This window comes from Calonectris borealis, chromosome 1 (genome assembly GCF_964195595.1).
Source record: "Calonectris borealis chromosome 1, bCalBor7.hap1.2, whole genome shotgun sequence".
NCBI lineage: Eukaryota > Metazoa > Chordata > Aves > Procellariiformes > Procellariidae > Calonectris > Calonectris borealis.
The window spans coordinates 201,055,593-201,077,597 of record NC_134312.1 but is presented as its reverse complement, the minus strand read 5'-3'; the positions used below and the strand labels follow the sequence as shown (position 1 = coordinate 201,077,597).

Genomic DNA, 22,005 nt, shown 5'->3' with positions numbered 1-22,005 from the left:
TTTAGAGCACGTAACAAAGAAGGAAAAGCTGAGGGATGCGTGTGTTCACTCCAAAGAGAAGGCTGGAGGAACATGTTACTGCTTAGTCTTCAGCTAATTAACGGGAGAGTATAGAGAAGTTGAAGCCAGGCACTTCTCAGAGATGTACGTTGATAGGATGGCAGGTAATGGGCATAAGTTGCAACAAGGAAAATTCTGAATAGCTAAGATAATCAAACACTGGAAGAGGGCGTCCAGAGAGGCTAGGAAATCTATATCCTTATAGATATTCAAAACTCTGTTGGATATGACACTAACAACCTGACTTAACTTCAAAATGGATCTCATTTCTAATTTGTCACTGCTCTGAGCTGGGGTGCGTTTGATAAGGTGATATCAGAGGTTCCTTCCAACTTCAGCTCTTCCATTAAACTTGCAGTGCTTAAGCTAAGTCTGATACCATTTAGTGACCAGGAAGATGCTCTCCATTGATATGCAGTGCTTTACTGTAAGTTAATTTGAACACTTCCCCCCCCCCCCCCCCCCAACATAAAAATAAGAACTTGTGCTGTTTGGGTAAAATTATTAAGAAAATGTAGATTAATGAAATATTGTTTAAAAACAGCTTCTTAAAATTACCTTAAATGTACTGACTTTAAAAAAACCCTGTATTTTATAGGGAAGGTTAACTTCTTAAAAGAATCAGCATTACTGTAGTTAATAAATCGGTCTGTTTCTGAACATGTTCTACAGGATGCATTGGATCTGGTAGATCTCATCCTCTTGCACTTGAGATTTCTCTTTCTCTTTCCTGTCTTTGGTTGGTTTTTTTAAAATTTGATTGGTTTATATGTGACTGGCTGTACCGCCAATTTCTTGTAACTTTACAAATTTGAAAAATTGCATGCTATTTGTCTATATTAGGTGCTTACTGATTAGTATAGTCACTATAATCATGATACAATTCTATCAAAAGTATAGCCAATGCAACTATACCTCTTATGAAAGATAGAGAAGTAGAATATTTGCTTAGTTATAGAGCCTTTTCTCATTAGTATCTATACTAAATTTGTAGCATTTGCTGTAATACATGTGTTAATGGAGTACATCCAACCATGCTTCCTAGAGTCTGTAATGATTAAATGCTGTTCTAAAGGTGGTATACATTTTGTGTATTACTATCTCAATTTAATTTCTTGAATGCTAGCAAAAGCTAGGGACTTCATAGTTTTGAGTTCTTAATTAATCTTCATTGGTCCCTGTGGAGCAAGAGTCAGGCATGTTTTTAAAATGTGTGCTGTGACCCACTGATGTTTATCAGTGGCCTGTATTCCATTGCCCAGTCCAGACATCTAAATAATTTTACTATTCTCAGGTCTGTTTCTTATCTAGTCGTTCAATATGTATTTTTTTTTCCTACAAAGTGTTAAATTTTTTAAAATTAAGATACGTCAGATGACAATTTGACCTCTTAGCATGCTGTATTAAGGCTACTTTCTACTATTTATTTTTCAGTGTTTTACTTGCCCTTTTCCTATTTTCATGTCTTTAGCATAGTGTTTCTATACTGTGGCTGTACTGCTCCCTTTCCACTTAGGTCATCTTTCAAGTCTGTTGCTGTGGTCTAGTGTTACCTACTTTCCTGGAAATAGATATGCATTTGGATATAAGTAATAGATAAGCATTTAGATACAACAACTTCTGTGGGTCCTTTGGTTCTTTGTCTTGTTTCACCTTTCTATTTTAGTTATAATAAAGGATATCCTTAAGCAGCATGTGGCTGCTTGAGTAGTAGAGAGAGAAAATTTATTGTCTACCGCATTACACATAATGGCTTTTAAGGCTAGAAGTGGTGCTGGGTTCTTGCTGATCAGCACCTTTTCATGATTAAACAGCCATGAAATACATTGAAAGTGTGTGTGGGGGGGGGGGGGGGGGGGGGAAGATACGTGTCACTGTGGCTGCCCGAAAACTTACACATAGTTAGTCAACATTATGATTTTGATTTGCCATGAATTGCTATGCCAAGAGCTGCTTATTCCCCTATGAGTAATCTTGAAAATAATAGGTGCTTGGTGTGGATATGCTTGCATTCAAGATTGACCCTGAATAGAATCAAGTTTGAGATTGACTCTGAATTTTGGTTCTGTTCATGCATGCAGGGGAGCAATTCTTAGCACTGGTTGAGCAGGAAGACCCAAAGAAGAGGCTGTGTTAAATAAAGGTTCCTGGAAATACCAGTTGGAAACCAGATGTCAGCATTCACATGTAACACTCATGGCTGCAGTGCAGTTAAAATGATCAGGAGATACAGAAGTTTGCATGTTTTCACTAAGCTTTAGTTTGTGTGTAAATAGTTTCTCTTTTAAATAAAACTGAAACTTACGACTGAACTGCTTCAAAATATTTTTTTCACTATGTAGATCTTGCCTTTTTACTGCTGTCTTTGCTGGATTACAGATCTTTGTGTGTGTATGCTTTTCTCTTAAATTTCCTGAAATCTGTGTGACAAACACATTTTGGGTGTTACATAATGACTTTTAGTAAGCTAATTTCTTCAATCCATACAACTACTTTGAAAATCTGGGGAAAGAGTGAAATTTGAAGCAGCTCCAAACCTACTGGAAAATAAATTCTGGAGTAGTGTCTCTAGGCTGAAGTAATGAGGCTTTTGTAATGATGGTACTCAGGCAATGGATAGCTTAGATTTGTGGACCTAAACTTAGTATCCTGTTCCTGAAAGCTCTTACCTGTGTTCTGAAAAACAGCAATATAAATACATTGATGAGTTAGTATTAAATGTTATTCAGACTCTAGGTTAATATTTATAATTAACTTATATAATATGTTAAGAAAGACCCTTGTTTTACTTTGGTGTTGTGAATACTTGCACTTGAGTTTAGCCCAAAGTATGCAAGTATTTATGTTGAACTCACTAGCATAATTTGTGTGTGAAGCTGGTCGACTGATTAAATAGTTGTCATTGTGGCCTTAATGTAGTGTGTTAGGTTTGCTTAAAGTCTTACAAGTTTCACATACCCTACTGTTTGTGACCAGTGGATATACATGTGTTTTAATGTTCAGTCTGTTGCTGCTTGCTTCGTTGTCAGTTAGCACATGCATTTTGGAGTGTTTTACACAGTATTTGCTGTCAGGGTAGTGCAGTTTAGTCTGTGGCTTTCGGCTTGTCACTGCTATCCTGTCTGCTAAAATGATCTCTACACTGAAGTTCAGAGCTGTGGCACCAACCTTGTTATGTTCAGGCACAGCTGTTAGCGTTGCACAGAGATTTTTGTTCTGGGGAACTGATCCGGCTGGAAAGGACTCCAGCAGGAAAGTCTCTTGTCAGCTGGATCAACTTTTGTCTGGTTATGTGTGTGGTTGCAGAAACAGCTCTGCCACATGATAGCATAACAAAATGAGTCTGTGGACCTGATAACGTGGACCTTCAGAAGTGTTAACATTTTTGTTAAAGTCGGAGATGTAAAAGTTGACAGTAAATCAGAGGCACCACTTAACTGAGGCATATCTGAGCATAAAATGCTAGGGTTGATGGCTACATATCCCTCAGGAAGAGTATAAGGAGGAAAAAACCCCAAAACAAAACAGAACAAAAAAATCACCAAAAATGCTGAATGTTTATAGTAAGGATGTTTAATAAAAACGGTTTTATTGTGTGGTTGCCTGTGGTAAGAGTTTCATATCTGATGACCCAGAAGGGCCCTGCAACTCCTCTTTTTCTAACATGGCGTTCTACTCACACAGGTAGGTGTCTGTCCATACACAGTATATATTATTCAGTACCTAAATTGAGACTGGACTGCAGGAGCAGCATTCAGATTTAGCTTAAAGCTGGCTTAAATTGCCACCCTTTAAAAATGTTGTATTACTTCTGCTTTTCTAGCATTTTTCAATCCTTACGAGTGGGTATAGTTGGGCTATTAGACTGCCTCAGTTGCAGTGTAAAAAAAGCTTACAGGTGATTTTAATTGGAGTGGTTTACTTTGCTTTTGGGGTGAACTGTGGCATACATTTGGTCAGCCACTGCGCTTCGGTTGATGGTTCATACCCCAAGAAAGCCATGGTACATACGTTGCATCTGATTATGTAGGGAATGAACGTTCCTGAGTTGTAGCAAGATGTTACAGCATACTGTTAAGCTAAGCTCAAGAAAGAGCTTCTTGATAGCTGCATGCTATCTTTACAATAGACTGAGTTTTTGATCATCAGACTTATGAAAAGTCAAATGATAAAAAGTGACTTACTGTAATAAGGAAGGATAAGAACTCTTGGAAGTAGCTGAATTAAGGAATTAAATTATGTTATGATCAAAGAAATGTCAGGGTCAGGAATTGATCGTTAGAACCGTATAGCCTCACAGAGCATCGAGATGCGTTCAGATTAGTCTCTTACCTGATTATTTTGCCTAAATGTTGACACCCATCCCCCCAACTGAAGTCAGCCTGACAGCCATAGGCCAAAATTCAGATTTTGGGTAAGTGGATAAAGCTTCCATGGGACTAGTGACATTTCTTCTGCATGTAAGAATATTATTATTCCTCTACTAGGTTAGATTAATTGCTGTACTAGTTTAGTAGGCAATTCAGTAACCTGTTTGCAACAGTGATGTCTAGGAATAGAAATTTGGCAGTTAGAGCATGATTTTTCTGCAGGTGTATTCTGGTTTTCAGCAGCTGGTAGGCTAAGGACTTTTGTAGAGTTGCCTTTGGACCACTGTGTTTAACAGTCATCAGTGCATTTATTTTTATGTTTGCCCAATCCCTATTTGAACTGGTTGCATTTCTGGCCTCTGTAGCCTTCTGTGGCAGTGACTCTCACAAGTAAGAAGAAAAGAAAATGTTTTCCTGCATAGTAGATTAAAGCTACTTAATTATTTCACTGGGTGCCTTTTTGTTTGTGTGTTGTAAGACACTGGGTATAGCTCTCTATCTTCTATGTTTTTTTTTTCTTGCAGATTTATCATCTTCCTTGAATTGTCTCTTTTCCAGCGAGAAGATTTTTCCTTTAATATAAACTGTTCATGTAACTCATCTCTTTTTCCCTTTCTCTGAAAAGGGGGTGACCTGAACATCTCTTGATAAAAAACATATTTCACCAGTATCTTACTTATGTAGTGACAAACGTGTTCTGTATTGTTCTTGATTCTTCTTCTTTTGTATTGTTTTTCCTCTTTGGTTGTTGATGATTGAATAGATTTGATTTTAAAGAGTGAAAGAATTGCAACTTGGATCTTAGACTTCCACTTTAGAGGAATTGCTATCTATGTAGTTACTCTTTTCTCCCTGTTCATTACCTTGCATTTATCACTAGTGATTTTGCCTATCATACTGTCTGAGCATTCAGCACTGTGATATCCGTCTGTAGTTCTTTACAACCAGTTTCTGTTTTCAGCTGCTGTGAATAGTTTTGTATGATTAGGAAACTCGCTTTGGTAGTCATTGTCTCTTATGGTTGATTTATGTATGTTGACCTATATAATTTTATTTTGGAACCTCTCTGGTAACTTCTCTTTATTGTGATAACAGCAAACAATACATTATATTTTTCTCTTTAAATAATTACAAATCCCCCAGAGAACCCTTTCCCAAATCTTTGATAGATAATTTCCAGTGCAGTCTTTAGTGAGGCATGCCTTTTGGAAGTCCTAAGTGCTGTATACCAGTTTAATCAGGGTTGATCAACAAGTATGTGAACCCTTCAAAAGATCTCTCCAGTAGACCTGTGAGGCATTACTTTTTCTTTGCAAAATCCATGTTAATTCTTTCCCCATATGTTATTTTTTCTTTTGTATATTTATTCAGCTGTGGTTTTTATCAGCCTGTTTAGTGATGGAGATAGGACTGTAGTCTGTAATTATTTGAGTAACTGTTATCACCTTCTGCTTAAGTAATTGGTTATAGATACTGAAATATAAAATTGCTGACTGTCGTCAGAAATCTTAAGTGAATGCATGTGGCCCTAGTGATTTGTTCTAAAATACTCCTCTATTAGCACTTTGATATGACATTTTTCCTCTGACTTGACCCCTAGAAAGAGAGCTTAGATGTGGTCTTCCCTGATCTTTTCCTTACTGAACATCAATGCAAAGAGTTTATTCCGTGTTTTCTGCTGTGGTTCAGGCTTTTTGGGTACTCTTTTTCTTTAGGAAAAATCTTACTGTTTGTAAAATTGGCAAGAAATGGCATTTTAGACAAACCTTTGTTCTGACATAGCTCAGTAGCCTTGAACCATGCCTAGCAAAAGGTAAAGAATAGGGCAAATGTATATGAAACTTCCCCCTAGTACAATTCCAGCATCTTTTTAGCTTGGAGACTTCTTGATAGTAGTCTTTATGGTTTTTTGGGTCTTTGTAGATTGGTTGTATACTTAATATGGCCTTCATGCTCTCAAGAAGCTTTTTGTTCTTCTAGCTGCTCCATTTCATTTCCATTTAACTGGGTTTCTCACACTTACGTTGTTCTCCTTTTTGAAGGCAAATGTTGAAGTAATGAAATTTTTTTTCTTTTTTTTTTTTTATTCCCCTGGGAGTTTAAATATGCTCTTCTGGAGTGCTAGCTGGATAATTACATCTTGAACTATGTTGTGTGGCTCAGAATTATATCAGGAGTTGTTTTTCCTCCTGCTTAGTCTTCTAACTGGTTGCAGTTGGCTGTGTTTTAAGAATGTCTCCATCATTGAGTTGTGGGATGTGTGTGCTTTTTTTGTTTGGTTGGTTTGGTATGCCCTCCTCCCTTAGTCTGCACAACAGTAGTTCAAGTCTTCAGTTATTACTTTGCAGTCTCTCTTGTTCCTCTTATCTCAGATGTGCCGTCACTGTTGAGTGGAAGTGATTGATAGTACACCATTAATATGCTATTTCTTCTAGTTTGCATATGGAATTTAAATGTAGCACAGTACCTGTTGAGGTAAATAATGTAGTTAGGATACTGTGCTTTCCTAGCAGAAAGTAGTATTCCTTCACTTGGGCAAATCAATCACTCTCTTCTTCTTCCTATGTTTGTACCTTAGTATAATACTATCTCCTGAATTTTGTTCATCCATTCACTTTTGAAGATGTCTCAATTATGTATTCTCTCAAAAGCAGTCTTTCACGTTTTCCTTTTTTATTTTTAGGCTTCTAGCCTTTATATGGAAGCACTTGCACATGCTGGTCCTACTTTGGATGTCTGTTTCAAGTGCCCTGTGTTGGTGGATCTGTAGTTTTGGCTGGATTTCAGTGACTCCACAGTCATAACCATGACTCTTCATCCCAGGTGTTATTAATGGCACTTAGTAAAGGCTTCTAAATTCCAGTTTCTGCTTTTGTTAAAGTGGAATTGATTTTTTTTTTTTTTTTTAGTAAACACACACCCCACTCCAATTTCTGCAATTCATGAGAAATGTAAAACTCTATTTTATTCAACTATGGAGTTAAGACTTAGCCTATGAAGCGTTACCTAGCTGGCTGTCTTAAAAGCTGTAGTATTTGCCATCCTTCCAGAGAAGGATTTTGCCTTTTATTTCTTTCAGCAATTAAGCCTCTAATGTAGCTGTGGGATTGTAATCATCATGAAGACTTATAGTTGAGTCATGTAGCCTAATTTAAAAGAAGGACACAAGCCTGGTTCAGGAAGGACTGTGGTATATTGGTAGTGCCTCTGTTTCCATCCAGCTGTAATTTTGGTGCCTGTGCACTACCACAAAGCCTTGAGCTCATTCTGCAGCAGTATTGAACATGCATTTTCTGCAGACTAGGTCTCACCAGTTTGTGTTTTGTTGGGTTTTTTCCAAGTCTCAACAATTCGCTGTTACCAGTTGTGAAGTGTGAGGTTTTTCCTAGTTTTGCATTCTAAACCTGTTCTTTTCACTCTGTAGGTCATTCCTTTTTTGGTAGTTGTTCATTTAGAAATACTGACTGTGACATTGTCGATGTGGTTTTTGTGTTTTTCCTTGGTACTAGCATTTTTAGAAAACAAGCTACCACATTTTGCAATTTTTTGGGAAAAAATTCTAATTTTTTTGGGAGGGGGTAATTTTGTTGCTGAGTCTTGCAGAGGTAGGAGCTGATATTTGTGAGGAAATAGATGCAAATTTTTCTTATGACTATGCACTAATGGTTAAGCACATAAACTTTTCTTATTTTTATGTCATACCTAATAATACAGGTCATTAAAACCTTTCTAAGAGCCTTTGTGGAAAAAATTGAATCTATTTAGGCAAAAAGATACATGTTTTGAGTCTTACCTTTGCTCCATTTTATGTGCATGTACTGTAATACAGCCTAAGTCTGTCTTTCTACTAAGGATCTGTAAAAATAGGAATAGCAAAGGTTTGAGTCAGGCCTGAGGTATGGTCTTGGCATAGTCTCATTTCTTCTTCACTCCCATCTGTTCAGGTATATTTAAAACTTTATTAAAAGCTTTATGTGCTTGTGATGCTTTTGTCCTTGTAGAGAAAGAAAATACATGGAATAAACCTGGGAAACTTTAAGAATCAGTTAACTAAATGAATTCTTTTCAGCAAAAGCTGAGATGTAGGGAAATCTAACTTTGAATTATTCAGCACCAGAGGGAAAAATAAGATAGGTAAAAGAGAATATTGGATTAAATTAATCTTCAGTGTAACTGACTGATTTCCAGGGAGGTACAAGCCAACTGCATTGATAATACAATTTGGTTTTTTGTAAGAAAACCTCTTTCATTCCAATAGAATGTTATCTTTATTGCGGTTCAAATGCTATTACATAATGGTATTAGGCTGTAAGACTAACATATGAAGGAATTAGAAGGTGGTCGCCTCTCTTCTAGGATTAATCTGGTTCACAGCTTTGCTGTTTGGTCGCCCCCGCCCCCACCTCGCTCCCGCTCAGTTAATGGACAATGGATAATGTTGTGAATGCGTAGAAGAATATTTGAGCTTTATTTCTCTGGGCTTCTTTACTGTCTGGGGATTTTAAGGGCTGTCCTCAAACAGTAGATAACTACACAAATTTATACTCTCCATTTTAAAAATGCTGCCAAGACTGGGAAACCTAATGACTATTATAAAACTTGAAAAATAAATACAGGCTTGAACTTTGAACATTTTCAGTCTCTTGTGAATGATCACATATGTTAATATAAGCTATGGATGCCTAAACCTGTGCTAAGTATCACTGCAGGGCATATATACAATTTGAAAATTATTAGCAATGTAAGGTTTATATTGCATTGTAAGCCTGATTTATAATGTATATTCTGTAATTTTCGTTTTGCTATATCTTAATTTTAGCATAGTACATTCTGCTACAAGCATCAAGGAGGTTGACATGATAAAAAGCAAAGAAATGTAACTGCTGAGGTTTCTTTTCTCTAGCTCAGTTTACTTGAACCATTTTTCTCCTTAATACTCTATTACAGATATACTTCTTAATTCTAGTGTTTGATTACTTAATTGCAGTTATGTCTATCTGTCTCTTACCAAACATTGTATTTTTTCCATCTATCTATAAAGCATCAAACAAAGGATTCTGGAAATGTGATGTGACAGAGTGGAAAATTTAGAATAAACAGTACTCTTTCTGCTTTACCCACAGCAATGATTGTATAGGCTGACATTCTCTCTCTAATGTTGTAGGATGATAGTGCTAGAAGTCAGTTTTGAACTTAAAGTGTAAATTTAAAAGGAAGTCAATTTAATGAACATAGTTGGTAGAAGAGGTTTGAGATGAAGAAACTGTTTCGGCTGTCTAATGTTTGTTTTAACCCTGTTTTAGAACACACTGCTTTTGCAGAGGGCAGCAAGTTGATACAAGAAGAGCAGGTTCCCCATAGGAAAGAAAATAAAAGCTGTTGGAGCAACTTATTAAGGTAAACAGATTGCAGTGGATTTCTGGATGGGTAAGTATTGATGAGCAGGATATTTCTACTTCCTCTATTTACCTTCCTTTATAAAGGATTTATAAAAATGCACAGAAAGCTACTTCTAACCTTTCACAAAAGCTCAGTGATGTCACACATTAGTGTACACTCCAAGACATACCCAAGTTATCATGTTATTATGTCTGTATTTTTCTTGTTGTGTATATCAAGATCAATTTAATTTACTGATTTTTAGTACAGATGTGTTTTGGAGAGGTGTTAGGTTCCTTTAGCACTGATTATATACAGTTTGGAATTACAGGCACAGAGATCATACATCCAGGTTGCCTTTTATAATTTTTTGATTCATGGTAGAATTGACAATTATAAACAACAGATTCCCCAAACTGAACAATTACTAAAAGCAAACAGAAACCCCCAGGCAAAGTAGCTGTTGGGAAGGAGCCTGAAGAAGCATTGGTTGCTGTTCAAAAGAAAAGAGAGAAAGTTGTGGAAAGCTGCAGTGGAACATGAGGTAGTAAGTCAGGACCTCAAATGAGGGGCCCCTGGTAGTGGCTAGAAATAAGAGGTTGCTGTGCACCTTCCACTGCTCAGTAATATACCTATTCTCATCACGTGCAGCAGTTCCATATCTCTTTTGCTTACTTCTGTGTTCCAGTTGTATTGGGGCCACCTAAGGAGCTTTGGCAGTTTAGGGTTGGGGGAAAATCTGTCACGTGTCAAAGTTGTTAATATGCAAAATGAAGTTGCCTTCCCCCCCTCCCCCGGCACTTGGATATGCACTTCAGTCTTTTATTGTATAAATTTATTGATATTGAAACTCTAACATTTCTAATAAAAATGAAATTTAATAGGAATTCAGATTTTCTTTCTGCACGTCTAACTTTTGATCCTGCTTTGCAGTCTAGCAAAAGCAGTGTTACAGAATCATTGTGTGCATATGTGAGTGGGAAAGGGACTGGGAAATCATGATCATGTAATAAATACCATCAAAAATTCTATTTCCTGTGTGTGTACGTATTGATAAACATAATGATGTGTAGCTATTGTGTGGGAAATGTTGGTAATGGCAGTATTTTTTTGCTAGTATAGGATTGGAAAGTAAACGAATGTTAAGACATTCTAAGAAGAGCATAGAGAAACTTTATTTTTTCTTTACATGATTTCAGGAAGAAAACAAAGTAAAAGCTGGAACTATTAATTCTGTAGTTATTTTCAAGAACTGTTATTGGAAAGTTATATCTTACTCTGAAGTTAGGTGTGTTTTTCCTTGCTTTATGTTTTTCTTTAAACAGCAGATCTGGAATGGACACGAGTCCTCTGGGAGGATTAGAACTGTCTGAACATAATCCTGGTCTACTAGGGAATACCACCATGGCAGCAGGTCTTGCAAATGTAGGAAATACATTTGGAGGTCCACCAAGTTCTTTAGTTTCTAGACCTAATAAATTCCAAAACCCGCCTATAGAAGATGACGATGATGTAGTTTTTATTGAACCTATACAACCTCCACAAAATTCTACATCACTGATAGCAGATCAAAGGAACACTGCATTTACGTCATCAAAAAATGAAGAACTTCAAGGGAATGATTGCAAAATGCTTCCTCCTCCAAAAGACTTAAATTCTCAGAAGGGGAGTATAAGTGAAACTATTATTATTGATGATGAAGAAGATATTGAAACAAATCAAGGACAAGAGAAGAATGCTTCCAGTTTTAATGAACGAAGACTTCCAGAGTGTAAAAATAGAACCAATGATATGGAATTCTCAGCTTCCAGTTTTTCAAGAAGTAAGGTAAATTCAGGAATAGGTAATAGTGGTATAACCACAGAACCAGACTCTGAAATTCAGATTGCTAATGTTACTACGTTAGAAACAGGTGCTATGAGCTCTGTGAGTGATGGTCATTTAGAAAATGCTGAAGGGCGTGACATGAACTTAATGATTACACATGTTACATCACTGCAGAATGCCAACTTGGGAGATGTATCTAACGGACTGCAGTCAAGTAATTTTGGTGTTAATATGCAAACATACACCCCATCTTTGACTTCACAGACCAAGACTGGTGTAGGACCTTTCAATCCTGGTAGAATGAACGTGGCTGGAGATGTATTTCAAAACGGAGAATCTGTGACTCATCATAATCCTGGTAAGTTGCAATTCTGAAAATTCCCTTAAAAGCTGAAAATAAATAATAGAATGTTTGATTAAATATTTCTGGCAGTGGCACTGCTTAGTTTTTTAGCTTAATTCATATGGAAGATCTTGGTTCCCTTCATCCCCATCACAACCTTATCTGTAACTCTGGAATAAAATATGCTCAATGACATAATGTGTTAGGTAAGTAAACTATCCCAGTTTAGCAGTTAGTGACACCTTCAGATGTTTTGACATGCAAGCATTTGTATCTAAAGCAAAGCTTTCTTTATGACTTAAGTGTATCCCTTTAATTGACACAAATAAATGTATCTATGTAACTTTTGTACCTTTTTGTGCAGTTCTGTGGCTAGTATAATGCATCAAAGTTATTTCAGTATTATTACTGATCTGTTGTCTTGCCCTCTGAACATAATTTGACATGCAAAAAACTTGAATTTGAAAGTCTGATCTTAAGTTGTAAGTAACTAGCTGTCATAATTCATTGCATACTGAGCAATTCTCGGTATTTACAATGCTTAACAAAACGGGATCCAAGTTACTTGTGAACTCACATAGTCTTGCAGTAAGTTATATACACTTTATAATTGCTATTTAGTCGCCTGTGATAATATGTATTTATATCATACAGTATTAATTAGTTTGAATTACCTGGTTTTGTTCTATATCTCTGTGTAAATAGCAGTATTTTGTCTCCTGATTTATCGACTAAACAGGTATTGCTAAAAGCCAAATGGGGCAGCCATGAATGGTGGTCTGGAATTGCTAGTCTACAGAATTTAAGCTTTCACATAAGTAATTTAAAACCTTCCAGTTCCAGCACCTTCCAAGTTCCAACACATACTGGTACTCTGCTGCCCTGTTAGGTTAGAAGTGGGGGAAAAAGCCAAATCACCACTTTTGCTGCAGGTTTAACTTCAGACTAGTTAGGGTCATTTTAAAAGGAAAATTTAAAACCGTTAGAATCTAGGTGCTGTAGACCCTTGTTAATGAACGATTTCTTAACTTGCTCATATGCTGATTAAAACACATGGATTTTTTTTCACCTGTTTTTCAACAAATATTTAAATAGCACAGTTCTTCAATTTGGTCATATATTAGCAAATGTACTGCAAGAGTATTAATACCTTTCATATTGTATTATGGAAATGGCAGTATGAAGCTAAGCTTTAAGTAGGATGTTAGGTTGTAGGTTTTTTGTGTTAATCTTGAAACTGATTTCAAAATTTGACTTCTGAAGTTGAAAGCTGGGAAGTTTTTATAGTCTGGATGTCTCACTGAATGATTTAGAAATTCAGTTCCTAATCTTTTAAAACCAACATTCCCACTATTGCTAGTTGATCACTTAGGCATGGGGTATGATTATTGTGTTATCACAGATGGTCAGGTAGTCATGGATGAGAACTTAAAGCATTTATTACCTTAAAGTAGTGCCTTTGTTTTTCTTGGGGAAAGCGCATCTTAAGAAAATCATCATGTGCTTTCCCTTAAACTACTGAACTTTCATTTTTGGTGTGATTAACGGAGACACACCAGAATTTTGCTGGTATGAAGTCTGGTAGGCTGGGACCATAGCAGTATTGAAATAGATTGAGTTCAGAGAGAGAGGAGTAGTGACTGGGAGTCCTTTTAGAGCCTTGATGAAAAAGACTCACTCAGAAGGGAGGGAAAAATAGGTTTACAAGTGGATATGAGAGATGTATTTCAAGGTGTACAGATAGAGGATTTTTTTATGGCTGCGGTCTTTGTATGTGAAAAATAAAGTAGTAGGTTCAAAAGGAAGCAGGAAGGGCTGCCGCAGGTAAAAGGGAAGGAGAAAAATACCAAACGAGAGGAATTAAAAAAATGACAACATGAGAAGAAGAAACAAGAGGAGGAAAGAGGGAAGACAGCTATAGTGGAAGTGGCTTTTACACAAGAAAAAGCCTGAAACACGGTAGGTGCAGATCATTTACAGGTTTTTGTACTTTCAAAAATGTAAAGGAAAGGTTTTCAAAATGTAAGTTTCAGTTTGTTCTTTTTCCTTGGAAGTTGTCTCCTTTTCTTATAGAAAATATTGTCAGTAGAAGTTAACCCTGCCTGTTAGAAACTTTGATAATATGACAGGAAGCATTTGATCTTAAATATGTTTAATATATTCTACACAATTCCAGTCTAAGATTGCTAAGGATAGATTAATCTTTTCTGGATCAGTGGTGTTCCATCTGTTCTGATTTCCAGATTTCTAAAATATTTCCAATGGACGTGGAGGCTCCTGCTTAGTAAATTTAAGCCTACTGATAATAAAAATGCTTTGATTTATACAATTTGAAGATCATTGGTTGAAAAACACTGCTTTATAGTTCAGAAATAGGATGTAAGAAGTTGGTTCAGGTACCACAACTTTCTTTAGGGATTTGCTAGTTAGCATTTGTGGTATGTCAAAACTTTGTGTAAGGACTTAATACATAAATTTACAGAGCAGTTTTGCAAATCTCAGAACTAGTCCGTTACCTAAAGACATTCTAGCTTGCATCTTGGACAAGACCTGTTATTCATGTTAGCTTCCTATATAGAGGATTTGAAACCTTGAAGATGCAAACATGTATTGTTTCCTGATACTTCTTTTTTCTCCCCTAGTGACAAAGGAATTAGGACATGTGACATCTACATGTTGTTAGAAAAATAATAGATCAAAATTGTTGATAGTGAGGCTCTGGCAAATACATTATATGTATTTGTGTCAGAAATAGTGTGGCCAGCAGGACTAGGGAGGTGATCATGCCCCTGTACTCGGCACTGGTGGGGCCGCACCTCGAATACTGTGTTCAGTTTTGGGCCCCTCACTACAAGGACCTTGAGGTGCTGGAGCGTGTCCAGAGAAGGGCAACGAAGCTGGTGAAGGGTCTAGAGAGCAAGTCCTGTGAGGAGTGGCTGAGGGAACTAGGGTTGTTTAGCCTGGAGAAAACGAGGCTGAGGAGAGACCTCATCGCGCTCTACAGCTACCTGGAAGGAGGTTGTAGCGAGGTGGGGGTCGGTCTCTTCTCCCAAGTAACTAGCGATAAGACAAGAGGAAATGGCCTCAAGTTGCTCCAAGGGAGGTTTAGATTGGATATTAGGAAAAATTTCTTTACTGAAAGAGTGGTGAAACATTGGACCAGGCTGCCCAGGGAAGTGGTTGAGTCACGATCCCTGGAAGTATTTAAAAGACGTGTAGATGAGGCGCTTAGGGACATGGTTTAGTGGTGGACCTGGCAGTGTTGGGTTTACAGTTGGACTTGATGATCTTAAAGATCTTTTTCAACCTAAATGATTCTATGATTCTATATGTGGTTTGGAAGTTTTCTTCTAGATCAGTGTTAGTCTATTCCCCTCAGCTAAGTGCTTCACTGTATGGGAAGCAGTAGGTGTATAACAGAGAAACTTCTGTCCAACACATTAATTCAGAACCTAATGTCCCCAGTAAGCACTGGAGTACGTTTGATAGAATGGTTTTGTTTGGAAGGGACCTTTAAAGGTCATGTAGTCCAACCACCCTGCCATGGGCAGGGACATCTTCCACTAGACCAGGTTGCTCAAAGCCCCGTCCAACCTGACCTTGAATGCCTCCAGTGATGGGGCATCCACAACTTCTCTGGGCAGCCTGTTGCAGTGTCTGGCCACCCTCATCATAAAAAAATTTATTCCTCATGTCCAGTCGAAATCTACTCTCTTTCAATTTAAAACCATTCCCCCTTACCCTGTCACTACAGGTCTTGGTAAAAAGTATCTCTCCATCTTTCTCATAAGCTCCCTTTATATATTGAAAGGCTGCAATAAGGTCTCCTCAGAGCCTTCTCTTCTCCAGGCTGAACAACCCCAACTCTCTTTGCCTTTCTTCACAGGACAGGCGTTCCAGCCTTCTGTAAATTTTTTTGGCCTTCCTCTGGACCTGCTCTAACAGGCCCACGTCTGTCTTGTACTGGGGACCCCAGCGCTGGATGCAGTACTCCAGGTGGGGCCTCACCAGAGCACGGTAGAGGGGCAGAATCACTTCCCTTGACCTGCTGGCCACACTTCTTTTGATGCAGCCCAGGATACGGTTGGCTTTCTGGGCTGCAAACACACATTGCCAGCTCATGTCCAGTTTTTCATCTATCAGTATCCCCAAGTCCTTCTCCACAGAGCTACTCTCAATCCATTCATCCCCCAGTTTGTCTTGATACTGAGGATTGCCCAGGTGAAGGACCTTGCACTTGGCCTTGTTGAGCTTCGTGAGGTTCATGTGGGTCCATTCCTCGAGCCTATCAAGGTCCGTCTGGATGGCATCCCTTCCCTCTAGCTTATCAACTGCACCACTCAGCTTGGTGTTATCTGTAAACTTACTGAGGGTGCACTTAATCCCACTGTCTATATTGTTGATGAAGATATTAATACTATCAGTCCCAGTACGGACTCTTGAGGGACACAGCTTGTTACTGGTTTCCACTTGGACATTGAGCCGTTAACTGCAATTCTTTGGACGTAACCATCCAGCCAAGTCCTTATCCATCAAATCCTTATGTCTCCAGTTTAGCAGCAAGAATGTTGTGGGGGACCATATCAAAAGTCTTGGAGAAGTCCAGGTAGATGAACAGAAGTCCATGTAGATGACTTTTGGACTGGAACTTAGGTTTTGTTTCTCTGAACGGAATCTAGTTTTTATGCATCAAAACTGCTCCAAAACCAGAATCAACTAGTAAATTGAGGATGCAGTTCAGAATTGTCCTGATCTGAACCAGATCATTAATACAGATGTAGCTGAACATGTTTCAAGAGTTGCATAGCGCTGTAAAACTTTATTACTGTAGTCTTCACCACCTCTTCCCCAAGTTGTGCTGATATGGTTTTTTCAGCTTTTTTTTAAAAGACATCATTTCATTGAGCCATTTTTGCAAGATGGGTCCACGAATAAATGTATTGGTGCAAATGAGAGTAAGGAATAATTTATAGCAGTTTAGCGCAGGAATGGGTGCGAAAGAATGGGAACACCTTGAACAGCCATTATAGTAAGAAGAAATTTAATATGAAACGGTACAGTCTCATAAACTTGACCATTAAAGAATTGCAGATAGGAACCTGAAGAATGAAGGTATATGGGCAGTGAGACTTGGAAACTCATCAGGAATCAACTGAGGAAGTGTGATACACCTTCTCAGTTCAAGGACATGAAAAACAGATTATACAGATCCTTTGTAGAGAATATAAAGTGGAGGAGGTAACATGGTTAAAAAGTGAGATATGAAGAAAAGTCACAATATAAAAATTAATGTCTATGAAGGTGTGATGTAGAAGGAGTGAAAGCAAAAAAAGGAAAGACAAGAAGATCTTTAGATATTCTTGTGGAATGTTTGTGGAAGGAGAAATGCAGCAAAGTATCAATTAAGGGAGGCTGTCTAAAGCCTTAAGATACTAAGGAAATATTGAAATAATCTTTATGATGTACTAGGAAGTCATGGTAAAAGTTTCAAACCCAAATGAGCCTAGCAAACTCAAATTTTCGTGAGTGGCAGCTGAGTGCTACTGGAATTACAAGCACATGTAACTTTACTGCGCATGGTATGTATTCCTGATAAGAGATACGATGTGCTCCCACTTGCAACCTATGAGAAAAGAGGAGAATCTTTGAGGTGTTAAGGTGCTACCAGGATATAAGTATATCTGAGGTAGTAGACAGAACAGTATAGAAAAGTTTGAAGAGGGCACTCAAGTGAATTTTAGCTTTAAGCACTGTGGTAACATATCTTAATTTGTCAGTATGTACATGCCTTCAAAGGTAAACTTCTTTAATGGTTTAAAGAAGAATATGTTTTGTTCTGCTTCCTTTCTCTCTTTCCCTCACCCATTTGTTCCAGTTCTTCTATTTACCCTCAAGCATTACAATGAGTAAATTTCCAACTTGTCTTACATGTCTGAAAAATAGGACATCCTTGACAGCTACAAAGTCATATCAGAAAATGATCTTTTACTTGCTAAGGAATATACGTTTTTTTGTTGCTGTAACAAGCGTTCTTGGAACTTTGTCCCTAAAATTAATTTTAAAACTATGCAGCAGAATATGTTGTTAATAAAACCCTCTTGGGGAAAGAGAGAATTTTAGAAAATAGTATGAGGAAAGGGTGCCTTCTATTTAATGAATGATTATGGACCAAGATAATGTCCCTTAAGAATAAGGTATGGGCAGTTGCTGAAGTCTATAGGTTAAGGTTTTTGTTATCTGAAGTTACAGAACTTAAAATCATCTTTCTTGTATTTGGTTGTTAATACTAGTTGTAATAACACTCCAGGAATACACTGAGTTACTCCAGTAAGACATTCAAGGCTTTAGAATTTTTATTTAGTTAGAGTAAATGCTGTGTTTACTCGTTATTTGGAAGTAGTAGCACAAGTACTACCAAATACAATAATATTTATGCAGGTATTTACTATTCAGTAAATAACAGTGAAGTACTGTTCTAGATGCTGGGAATAAAAAGCTTGAAAGGTAAGTCCCAAGTGTTGTGACAATATTTGGGATAGCTGACACATACTATTGAAAATATGTGTAAATGTTTGTTATAGTGGGAAGAAGTTCTTATTCAGGTTTTAATTCATGCTTAAGTAATGTGTCATTTTTTGCATTCTTCAGAAGCTCAACATTCCTAAATTCTGGTGATAATTATTTAAAATGAAAGCTTAAATTCCAGAGAAAAGCCTAGAAATTACATTTTATAGGGGGATATTTTTTTTTCCCCCAGAACTGTATATTCTGCTCCAAACCAAAATACCGAGCATGTAATTTAACAGAAGCATGTGATCTTTCTGGATGTATTTCTGTTGGAGAAGAAGTTTTACTTAAGTTCTTGTTATGCACGTTACTCTGTAGCATGTTATGCTACAAAAGATTGGGCAAAGATGACTTCATTCTATAGTAGTCTGTTGTTCAAAAATACAGATGGAGGACTAGTGGAGTCTGGAACACAGGGACATGGATTTGTGTACTGCCAGAACTTAATGAAATACTATTTTCTAGGTTCATTGGTTTCTACTGAGGAAGACTGGGAACTCCCATGACTTTGCCAGTTTGCACATTAAATGGTATTCATTGCATTGAAAAGATTATTGAGAAAAACAGGAACACTTCCAGGAATCAATGACATAAATGCAGATCCCGGATGTGGAGCCACTGTGCTTTGCTCTAACTGCAGTATAGGTCTCTGGCTGCAGGCTGGACTAGGAAACTAGTATGGGAAACCCCAGCTCTAGGGTTTATCACTGAGGCCAGACACATGAACTTATACAGATGCTTGTTAAAGCTTTACAACAAAATAACTAATCAAAATCCAAGATTTCATGTTCGTATAAATTTGCAGAGTTTATATCTCAAACCTTAGTTTAGAAATTCCTTGTTCTTTGTTGGTCTCTCTTTTTTTTTTATTGCAGTTGGTAATTGCAGTTTTCTTTGTTTGAAGATAAAATTGCCAGTTTGCAAACCCAGTGCAAGTGAATTGAAGTCTGCAAAACTTGTCACTAGATGTAGGATGGGGCCATCCTGAAATTTGTTCATGTTCTGAAGCTTTGTAAGAATGGAGAATGGTATCATCAAACAGCATTTTACTTTAAACCTGAATTTCTAAAATTTCATCTTTCTTCTGTTAATTGTCAGTTCCAACAGAAAAAATATTTTATGATTATGTATCTGTGAATATTATTCTATATATATATGTACATGTCACTTACATAAAGTTCACTTACTTTTATAAAAGTTCACTTACTTTTTTATATATATGTTTGTTTTTGTCTTGAAGATTCTTGGATATCCCAGTCAGCTTCCTTCCCTAGGAATCAGAAGCAACCAGGTGTGGATTCCTTGTCACCTGTAGCATCACTTCCTAAACAGCTTTTCCAACCTTCTGCCCAGCAGCAGCCTTCTAAACAGGTTAAAGTCACATGCGCAAACTGCAAAAAGCCTTTACAAAAGGGACAGACTGCGTATCAGCGAAAAGGATCGGCTCACCTTTTTTGTTCTACTACCTGCCTCTCATCATTCTCACACAAACCCACTCCAAAGAAGCTTTGTGTTATGTGCAGAAAGTAAGGGATTTTTTTATTTTGTTTCATATTAGCAGCTAAATCCAGTAATACTTTAGATTCTCATGCATGTATGAGAATTCCTCCATTAATGATATAAAATCTGACTATACAAGTACTTTTTATAGTGTCATTGTAATGTTGTTTGGAAATGTTGAATTCACTGTGTCTGCTATAACAAAATAAAAAGTCTACCAGCTTTTGAATTTGGAGTATGGCAGATTGTTTCTATGAAAGCCAATACACTAAAAATTACTGATTTTTTTTTTTTTTTAAAAGACAAGGTGTCCAAGTTATAATATATCCTGTGTCAAGATACATTCTTTGTATCTAAAGTCCTTTATGAAAAAAGTGGACCTTGGGTTGTATAGAAAGCATTCATTTTGATAGATGAAGATATAAAATCAAGAGGCTTTAAAAGGAGGAGAAACTGATAACTTGCAAGAAGCTGGAAGAAATTTGGGAGCTCTTCTACTGTTGGCAGTGTGGGGAGAGGAGAAGCCTTAGACTTTCCCCATAGTGAGGGGCAACTATGGCAACTTTTGAAACTAAAGATACCTTAAGCGGGCAGTACAGAGGGAGAGAGAAGCATACCTAGAAGTGGCTTATTCTATATTATTGGTTAGGTTTGACTTGTAATTTTTCATTATTTCCCAAACTTAAAATTGCCAGAGAGAAGTCTTTCATAATTGTACTGTTGTAGTGTTAGGTGTACAAAATAGCTGTACTATCTTTTTCTTTCAGTGTACTGATTACTGAGATACTTGTACTTTTTCATATTTTTTTCAGTAAAATCGCAATCCAGTACATCCTGCAGTCACACTGGTTAAATGATGAATTCTTGCTGAAATAAAGAAGGCTTGTAGTAAAGACTACCTTTGTTAATGTATGTTTTGGTGAGGTGGTCTTTGCTCAATCACAGATTTAAACTAGTGAAAAAGTTTTACTTCAGTGTGCAGTGTGGTGGATTAATGGCTTGTATTCAGACGTAAGCTACTAATCTGAGTATCTTTTTTTTTTTTTCCCCTTGAGACTCAGTAAAAATAAACTATAGAAAGTATTGATATCCTGTGTATTCATACCTTGGTACACTGAAAACCTAGCAGATTTAACATATTTTAGCTTTTTTTAAATACATGTAAAAGCTCAAATTCTCTCAACCCTTGCCTTTACAGAGATAGTTAAAAGCACTCTATACTCTTTCTGTTGGCTTGTACATGTTTATACACTACTTTTTTTTAGAAGTAATCTGGTGACTACCATATTCAGCTAGCTGTATTATATATAAAGATGATGATTAGACTAATCTCTTTATTTCTGACTGAAATCTTGAAAATTCATGGCTAAATATGTGCTCCCTTGCAAATTTGGAGATACTTATCTGTCTATTGTAAGAGGCTACATATAAAACTGCCCTAAAGGCTTTATTTTTGAATTATGAGGAAAATACCTTATTTCTAGCTTTTGGGGTTATTTAAAATAGTTTGTTTAGTGTATTTGATTTCTAGAGAACCTCTGTGAAGTCACCTTTGACAATTTTTGAGGTGATGTTGGTCTTCACTCTTCTACTAGTATACAGTTGCTTACTCAATCACAGCTAAATAGAAGGCAGTATATGCATGAAAGTGTTCCTCTGTAGCATGGCTTTGTTGTGAAGCCCAATCTTATCCAGCCTTTTTTTTGCTTTTTTTGCCAAATTTTTGCTACCTGGTGGTAGCAAAAAGGTACTCTCTGCTGCATACTTGCTTCTGTGTTCTTTTCCTCCTAAAACAGACATAATATTGTCAGATTGCACTTCAGTGAAAGGATAAGTGAACTTTAGCAAAATCCAGGAGATCTTGAACGTAGGTTGAATAGATGATAATAGTTGATATGTCATAGGTCAGACTTTCAGAGGTAATGCTCAGATTTATCTTTAAATAGGTAGATTAAGTGG

At 37.0% G+C, this 22,005-nt stretch overlaps 1 protein-coding gene across 20 annotated transcripts in view; it reads left to right on the top strand.

Annotated features, from left to right (window-relative positions):
* Positions 1-22,005, top strand: part of ZMYM2 (zinc finger MYM-type containing 2) — a 95,293-nt gene that overhangs the window by 10,947 nt on the left and 62,341 nt on the right. For 8 of the 20 annotated variants that reach the window (XM_075139952.1, XM_075139956.1, XM_075139953.1 and 5 more), the window contains 3 exons: positions 9,734-9,857; positions 11,135-11,994; positions 19,787-20,072. In XM_075139952.1, the coding sequence (XP_074996053.1) occupies positions 11,145-11,994; positions 19,787-20,072 (1,136 nt within the window). In that variant the 5' untranslated portion in view covers positions 9,734-9,857; positions 11,135-11,144. The other 12 variants (XM_075139965.1, XM_075139967.1, XM_075139960.1 and 9 more) reach the window with 9 other exon arrangements.